The following is a 9,138-nucleotide window of genomic DNA, read 5'->3' on the forward strand; positions in this document are numbered from 1 at the left end:
ACAAACATTTTTGCATGCTTTACTCTAGTAATTCTCAACTGGGGGATGATTCTGACACTCCTGTCCTCTGTCCCCCAGATTTTTGGTTATTACAACGCAGGTTGGGGGGAAGGGGTTATACTGGCATCTGGTGGGTAGCGGCCAAGGATGTGCTGAACATCCTACATAAGACTCTACAACAGAGATTTATCTGCTCCAAAATGTCAACAGTGCAGAGGGTGAAAAACCTGGATCTAAGGGCAAACTCTGAATAAACCAACAGTCGTCTAAAAGGTTCTTTGGAATATCTGTAAGCAATACATGTGCTTTTAATCTTACATATGCCTTATGCAGATAAATGAGAAAGTATTAAGTGTCAGAATAACAAGTGTAGTTATTTTCAGTACTTAAGACACTATGTACGGTCACCCTGAGGGATCTGTGGGGTGCTGATTCCAGGACCCTCAGAGATACCAAAGTCCGCAGATGCTCAAGGCCCTTAGAGAAATGGTACAGGATGCGGCATGTAACCTGTACATCTTTCCACACATTTAAAGTCATCTCCAGATTACGCATAATACCTAATACAATGTAAATGCTACGCAAGTACAATGTAAGTGCTATAGAAACAGCTGCTGGCATGTGGCAAATTCAAGTTTTGCTTTTTGGAACTTTCTAGAATTTAAAAAATATCCATTTAGAACATTTTGGTTGAATTCACAGATGCAGAACCAGCAGATACAGACAGCCTAGTGTACTGACCCACTACCTGCCATCTCCAAACTCTATCAAAAGAAATGGATAAGCCACACTAACTCACTGCTCTCATAACAAAACAAGAAGTAAGACTAAATCTAGTAAGCACTTGTGGACAAGATGAATCAAAGGATTCACATTCACTTTATTATTATCTCTAGTCTGACTGAACAGAACTTCAAAAGTTGATGCTTGTGCATGAACCCCGTAAACTAGTGTCAGATATCAATCAACTCAGAGTCTGCTTTTGACGGCTTATTTAAGTCACTGAATTTTATCAGCCATGTATTTTCATTTCACTACTCTTATTGGTAGCACCCAATATGCAGCTTGCATTAGTTACTAGTTTTTAAGGCACATGTCAAAGAGCTGGGGAATGTGCCTTTGTTGTTCTGAGTGTACTTTTAGGTATCAATTGCGGGAAATGTGACTTGGATGAATGACGTTTATCATGATTTACTTCCCACAGGATTCCACAAATTGTCTCGATATGAAAGTAATAACGATTAAAGGCAATGGTCTATTTTATTCCATTACTACTCCCATCTTTCTTTGTTCTGAGAGCCATTCAAATACACAAAATGCAGCCAAGGGAATAACCAAGGAACGGTTCACATTAGACTGTAAAATGCAGCTAGAGGTCAATTTGGCTTGGTACAGACTTGCTAGATGAGAGATTAAACCTCACTTCTCTGTCTTATACATACGTAGTCCCAAACCTCTGCCATACACAGTTTTGGCAAAACCAGGTATGACAGTTGAAAAAGAAAAAGACTTTAAAGATCCATATTTCAAATGCTCTGCTAACTAGATAAGTACAAATAAAGATATTTCAATGTATTCTAAAATCTTGATTTTTTAATGTGTATTCCATTAAAAAAAAACAGTTCAATAACAATCTCTGAGATAATACCTGTATTTAAGATGAAAATCCCCAAGGGCTTTATTATTTCTTGAGGCTCTTTTTTTTTTTTTTTAAACCAAGGGACAGTATCTTTTAATTTAGAAAATCATCAACAGGAATTCTCAAGAACTTCACCAACTCTACAGACCACGGCAGGGCTCTTATCCAGTGACTGCCTGCATCTTACCCAAACACTTGAGCTGGTGGGGAAAAATGCCACCTGACATTTGGAGAGTAAGACTATTTCACATAAATTACACAACACAGCGTATCAGGTACCTAAACCATCAATCCACCCGGTGAGAACCACCAGCATTTGTGTTGAAGCTCAAGGGCTTACCCAAGGGCACATGGTTAGCTAACAAAGGCAAGCAGCTAAAAACAGAAGATACCATGTATTTTTTTCCCCAATCTGGTAATTTTCCTACTTAGACACTGTTAATACACCAAATGTGAAAAAAGTTCAAAGAGTCAAGAAGAACCATCCATCCCCAGTATAATTTTAGGTTAGTTCTGCTCAAGAATGGCAAGAATCGCCATTTTATAAGAAATCAGAATTGCTCTGAGAATGTCTTAGAAACGAAGATCAATAACGAGTGCACAGTCACATTAAGAAAAAAAAAAGACTCTTTTTCACTTTTATTTTGAAAGCCATGAGAACTGCATGTTACAGCCAGGGCTCTATCATAGTCTCCCTGATTCTCAAACGCAAACACGTCCCTGGTGCTTCCACAACAAACTGCTTCACATCTCACGCCTGGTTCTCTGCGTTCCTCTCTGGAAAGACCCATGTGGATACTCCACGGGCCAGCTCCCTGGACCTCTCCCATCCATTGCTTCACTCCCCTTGTCCCCTGTCCTACAATATCTTTCTTCCCATCTTCCATCACTCGCATTCCTACACGCAGATCAAGGTTGGGCTGGGGCGCCCCCATCCTCCTAGTAAATACACTTTTTGCCTGGACCATGCAAAGTTCCCCACAACTTTATGACAGGTCTTAACTTTGTCCTACACTCCATTCGTGTCGGTGGTTTGGGACTCCTAGGTCTTTAGCTTCTGTGTGTACAAACTGCCCTAAACTACAATCTTTCACCCCCAGTGGCACCTAGTCAAGTGGAGACCAGAACAATACCTGCGGTCCAGCCGCCCCGGCAACCCCGCCCACGGTGGCGCCCTCACCGTGCTCTCTGGACACCGGGCCGGTACGACACCCCGACTTCCCCGGCCAGCACGGCCTTGCCAGGTCACGGGTGTGCTGGCGACAGCCCTGGCCCCCTGGCCCACTGGGATCCTGTTCCTCCCAGGCAGCCTTCCCACTTGGCTTAATCATCAAGTCCTTTTGGTAAGGCTTGATTCATCAAGCTGCTGAATCTTTAAACTTCATATCAACATTAAGAGTTGAACAGAAAGCTGAGAAACTTAAACTTGGGCAAGGTTCATTGTTTTTCTTTTTTGCAGTGGCAGATCTGTACCATTATCATGGATTAACCAACCACACACTGCAGAGAAATGGAGACAGTAATACTTGCTGATACACTACACGCAAAAAGGCAGTATTTTCCATATTTCTTAACAAGCATATTTCTACCGGCTTAGAGCAAAAAATAAGTTATGAAAATTCTTTAAACTGTAACTTAAAACACCAAGGTATCAAGGGAACTTAAATTCTTGTGCTGTTTTTCCACACCTGAATTTAGTTAAGATATAGTTTAAATAAGCAAAGCACTACCCAGCAAGTGATTCACACACTCTCAGATTAGTCATTAAAGAGCCCGTCCACAGGCACGAATGTCTCCTTCTCTAGAAAAAATATACATCATACACTCAAGGCTTCAGGCTCAAAGACTGCTATTTCAAGCTGGTGGGTATTTTCTGTTCCATGTAAAAGTCCTATTCTTTCTCCTCCTAGAGAGAAATCCATTTTCAGGGAAAAGATGGAAATGTTGAAAAGGGAAAAAAAGAAGTCTGCAATCTAAATTATAAAAATACACAGTGCAATTATCTGACTTCATTGACTCAGCACAGCTTCAATGAATCAGCCATTTTTTAATCTTTAAAAATCACTGCATAAAAGAAAACAAATTCAGATTTCCTTTTTAACCAAAAGTAACTGCCAATAACATGATGATAAAAGCCCTGGAGTTACAGGCTCCATTATCCAAAGGCTCCACTTTTACCTTTTTCCGCTCCTGTTCCCTCTGCTGGAGTCTACGGACCGAGTCAGCAGCTGCTTGCACTGAAATAAAACAGACAGTGGATTTTCAGTCACCAGCCCTTGTTCAAGGGGAGGCTTATCTGGATTAAAAAACAAAAGGACAAACAAAAAAACACTTGGATTGTCTTAGACCTCAAGAAACTACACCGAAAAAGCTAGTTTTGTTCACGGCATGGTGGCTAAAAAGTGAAAAAACAAAAAAGTATTCGGAACGGCATAATGAGAACCACTATCATTTGTGAGCCAAGGACATTTAGTACTGATTTCGATGACAAGTCATCATTAACAACCTCAAGAGTCTCTGAAAAGACATAAAACACCTGATAAACGTATTATTCCCTTCTGATGGAGGCAGCCTTTACAGCGTCTCTGATTCATCAGCTTCCTCTCTCCTTTTCCTCATCTGTACTGCTGCTCCCTTGCAAGCAGGACTTGATACCCAGAAAGCTCCAATGACCTTCTACTATTCTTCTCGCCTCCTCTCCCATCTTTTAATTCACCCTGGCCAGACTGCCAAGACTCAGGTTTCTCTGGACTGCTTGCTTTTCAGTCAGTTCCCTTTTCAATGAATTACAACAGCTGGTAATAATTACTGTAGCTAATTGCTGAGTATGACTATGTGCCAAGAGCTGTGCTAAGTACTATCCATGTTTTACTCCTCTCCACTTTCCTACTAGGTGAGGACCACCATCCCATTTTACAGATTTTTTGGCATCTATAAAAAACTGAGGTGTGAAGAAGTGAAATGCCCATAATGGCAGTAACGGGACTAACAGACACAGAGAGCGGGACTTCGAACCAGACCCCGGCTCTGCAGACTCAGCTCTCACCTTCAACGCTCTACCCCTCTCACGATTTCACCGAGGACAGTGGTCCATCACGCCAAACCTCTTCATCTCCCAGACCCATTTTATTTCTGCACACTCGTTTTCACTTACTGCACTGGCTGGCGTGCAGGCTGAGAGTCAGCCTCTGTCAGTCACACCTGGAGTTGAGCTCTTACTACCTGTGTGACTGCTCTGGGACGTGTCTGCTTCCTCACTCATTCAGCCATTTGTCAGGTGATTTCTTGAGCAGCTACTAGGTGCCAGGTGCTACTGCTACTACTCCTCACCTCTCAGAATCTTAGTTCCTCATTTGTGAAATGAACGTAACGACTGGTGAGAGGACTTAAAAGCTGATAGGAGAAATAGGTAATGAAGTAGACAGCATGCTTAAAAACCACGGAAAGATTAACACTAATAGCAAAAGCCACTCAGAGCAGAGGTTCTTGCACACAGTAAGCAGTCAAGAAAGTTACTGCTACTATTACTCTACACCCTGGCCCCTCCCTAGTCAGAGTGCTTTCCTCATTCCTCTCCTCCAGTTGTAATGTTTACATTTCAAAAGCCCACTCCCAGGTTTAGTGCCTTCATAAAGCCCTCCAGATGAACCCCTTCCCTATGTGGACTTACTCTTATTTGAAATTCTTTTATCAGGCAGGTGTAAATCCTACCACGTGACCTTGCACCGCCTCAAACAGAGGCTTCCCCAGCTGTTTCACAAGTAGCCTTCCACCCGCCCCGAGCCAGCCCCAGTGAGCTCAGAGCTCCGTGCAGGGCAGGCGCCGGGACTTCCTCCAGAATAATGTTAGGCCCTCCCTGTGCGAGCATGGCAAAGAGGAGGATGCCACTGTTAAAAAGTCAAGTTTTTATCAGCAGCCATTTGTTCTAGTCCTATCAAAGATAATACTGAAGTACTAAAAGTGAAGGTTCCCAATCATTGTTTGTTCTAATAGAAAAGCTGAAAACAAAACCAAACAGGAGTTGATTAGATCTGCCTTCTCTCTGTGGTATATTAATATTACATCATCTCTCCTGAGCAGTGGCTCCATCATTTCCTGATTTCCCCCCACCCGGTTCTGAACATAACTTTTATTTTTTTTATTTTTTATTTTTTTGAACATAACTTTAAAAAAATCCATTTGATGGACTTTGGGTGCTTCATCATTTTCTGGGCTTAATCTAAGAGTTACAGGAACATGACATGTATTTTGTTGTTTAAAAGTTTAATTACAACACATCTGACAAAGGCACACTTTTCTTCCTTATCACAATTATCTTTGTACTTAGAATATCCATTTTTGGAAATTTCAGTCTCTGAAGTAATGTATTTTTTAACTTTTCATCCACATGACCAAAAAAAGGTTTGCTTTCTGAATTTAAGGAAACTTGCTTTCCTAAAATCTAAGAAAACTACCTTAGAAGTGACTACACTTTTCTTTTCCCTTTCCTCACAAGCCAAGACTCCACGAGGAAAAGGCTCATTTCTCTAACCTTCCCATCTCTTCTACACCATGTTTCGGTTGTTCCTAGTTCAGTAGCAACAGGAACAGATTCTGTGAAGAACTGAGATGCCTCACCCCACCATAACCACCCCACCCCCTGAAAAATGAGAACAAGAAAGTGGGTTGACAAGATTCTTAGAACTCTAACATGCTTTAATTTGCAGAGAAATAGAGCAGGGGAGTAGGGAGAAAGGGATACAATAGGGAGAGACAGATGAGACAATTCTGAAAGGAAGCCTCAGCATTCTCCACAGATGCTCCCTAAGAAAACTAATCATACGAGTTTATTAAGAGACACCAAACACACGGCACGAAAAACGGGACCGCAGAACCAAGGAAACAAACAGAACTATAACCACACCATTACAGACCTGAAAACCGACCACAAACAGAAAGAAATTGAACGGTCTTAAGACTAAACAACTGGCAGCATTATTACTGCAGAACGGAAAGCAAATTCTGTAAAACCGCACTTGTAAACAAAGTGAGGGGTCACAACTGAGAGGCTGGGGGAGAAGCAGAGGGCGGGGTGAAGGCCTGCCCTCCCCGCGCCCGGCGCCTAATGCAGAAACAACCGCGTTCTAGCTTCTGCCCATCTTCTAATCATTATTTTTCTCTGAGTGATCTTTCAGTAACAACTCTCTCTTACAATAAAGAAACAATTGTTTTAATGTATTTCCTTCAGTTTTACTTGAGATTTTGTTCTGCTAAATTCAAGTAAAATTTAAAATTAATACCTTAACTCAAAAATTGCCCAAGCCCATTCTTACCAAAAGTTCTCTTCTGCCCCTCACACCTTCCAAACTGTTCATTCAGTTACCACCTCCACTCAGCCTTCTATTTTGATATATATACACAAAGATGTCGGCATGATAATTCACCAAAGTTAAAAACCAACAGTTATCTTTAGATAATTAAACTGATTTATTGCTTTCTTCTTTTTCTTATTTTATTTCTACTTTCTTATTACTTAGACATATATTCTTTTGTTTAAATAATGAAAAATAAAGTCTTAAAAAGAGAGAGGAAGGCAGGAAGGTAGAGAAAATTCTTTTACTATGGCCTTGTTAATTAACTTAAATTGATAAACACCCTAGAGACCTTCTGTCCTTCTTACCCTCTCAAAGGAGGACTGGTTCCTGATTTTTTTTTTCTTTCTCTTTTTTTTAATTTTATTTTTTAACTTTACAATATTGTATTGGTTTTGCCATATATCAAAATGAATCCACCACAGGTATACATGTGTTCCCCATCCTGAACCCTCCTCCCTCCCCATACCATCCCTCTGGGTCGTCCCAGTGCACCAGCCCCAAGCATCCAGTATTGTGCATCGAACCTTGACTGGCAACTCATTTCATATATGATATTATACATGTTTCAATGCCATTCTCCAAAATCATCCCACCCTCTCCCTGATTTTAAGCAAGAAGAACAGACACTCAGCAGTGTCTCTGGGATGGAGAAATGTAAAGGCTGTGTCCTGCTGACAGGGTGCTGCGTGGGTCACTCTCCCCGCTTACACATCCTCCCAGAGCTCAGCAACTTTCCGGGGTTAAGATTCCAGAAGCCACAGGTGATCTTGGCTCTGTCGCCCCTGCTCACCCAATGCTAAGACACTCAGCTAGGATTCTATTTATGTTTCCCTGCCAACAGTCCAGGATGCGCCCCCGTCCCCAACGCCCCACTGTAGCTCAGTTTCACGCACAGTGTTAGACCAACAGCTGAAGATCCGCACTCCAAGTTCTGGGAGTCTCAGCTGACCCCATGCCCAGCTCAGCTCTCAGAAGTGCGGAGCTAAGACAGGCCTGACGGGCGCAAGACAAAACTCCACCGTCACTAACCTGGTAGCTTAGCTGTAAGTTACTCAGATGAGAGTCTATCCCAGAGATAAACACAAGCCAGCATCGTGGCGTAAAATGTCAACTTTTCAAACATGAAATTCCCCAGGAACAGCAGCTGGGCCGAGGCCAATTTTTAAAAAACTACGTTGGCTCTAAAAGCAAACGATTATCTCCATTATACCTGTGACGTTCGTGATAACAGATACAAGGACACCTTCAGGCTGGAGCCTCCTGGGGAAGCCATTCCTGTTTCTGGCAGCAGCAGTACCCCCAAGGCTGCTGTGCGTTTCTAATGCTAAAACTTTCATTATCGCCTCACATTTTAATTCTTCCTTTTAGGAAAATACATTTACCGTCTGGATTCCCTGTGACCTCTAAAAACTTTGCTATTTCACTGTGAAGACTATGCTTTAAAAAAAAATTTTTTACGTTATTTTTGGCTGTGCTGGATCTTCACTGATGCACGTGGCTTTCTCCAGTTGCAGCGAGCGGGGCTACTCTCTAGCTGTGGTGTGCAGGCCTCTCACTGTGATAGCTCCTTTTGGTGTGGAGCACGGACGCTAGAGCATGCAGGCTCGGAAGCTGCAATGCAGGAACGTAGCGGCCCCACGGATCCAGGGATCGTGGGCCAGGGACCAAACCTGGGTCCCCTACACTGGCAGACAGATTCTTAGCCACTGGGCCACCAGGGAAGTCCAAGACGATGCATTTAACGTGAGGCTTCCCATCAGAAATAGCAATGACCCAGGAATTAAACTAACTGAAAAATCCATTCATAGTTTTTAAAAAATACTAATTGTAATCCCACTTATTTTTATATACTCGAAGTGTATAAAAGGAAAGTTACAGCACATCTCAAAAGCATACACAGGCATTCTGATCAATAAATCTGAGTTTTATTTCCAGTGTAATGTCTAGACAGCTTCTCAAGGTTAAGGAATTGACTGTATGAAGGAGCAAGGGCATGTCTGCAGCGACATGTAAAGCCTGAGATCAGGTTTAGACTCTTTCCTCTTCCACTCAGAGAAACCACGTCGCCCTGTCCTCTCCACCCTCCTCCGAGCATCCGAGGGCGCAGACTCACCCGGACTTGCACACACACCCTCAGGTAACTCA

General features: G+C 42.4%; 1 protein-coding gene across 1 annotated transcript in view; it reads right to left on the minus strand.

Annotated features, from left to right (window-relative positions):
• Positions 1-9,138, minus strand: part of BLOC1S5 (biogenesis of lysosomal organelles complex-1, subunit 5, muted) — a 25,293-nt gene that overhangs the window by 5,658 nt on the left and 10,497 nt on the right. The window contains exon 4 of the mRNA XM_010835845.1: positions 3,818-3,876. Within this exon, the coding sequence (XP_010834147.1) occupies positions 3,818-3,876 (59 nt within the window). The remainder of the gene's footprint in view (positions 1-3,817; positions 3,877-9,138) is intronic.

The sequence above is a fragment of the Bison bison genome, unplaced genomic scaffold (genome assembly GCF_000754665.1).
Source record: "Bison bison bison isolate TAMUID 2011002044 unplaced genomic scaffold, Bison_UMD1.0 scf7180017864053, whole genome shotgun sequence".
In the NCBI taxonomy this organism is placed as follows: Eukaryota; Metazoa; Chordata; class Mammalia; order Artiodactyla; family Bovidae; genus Bison; species Bison bison.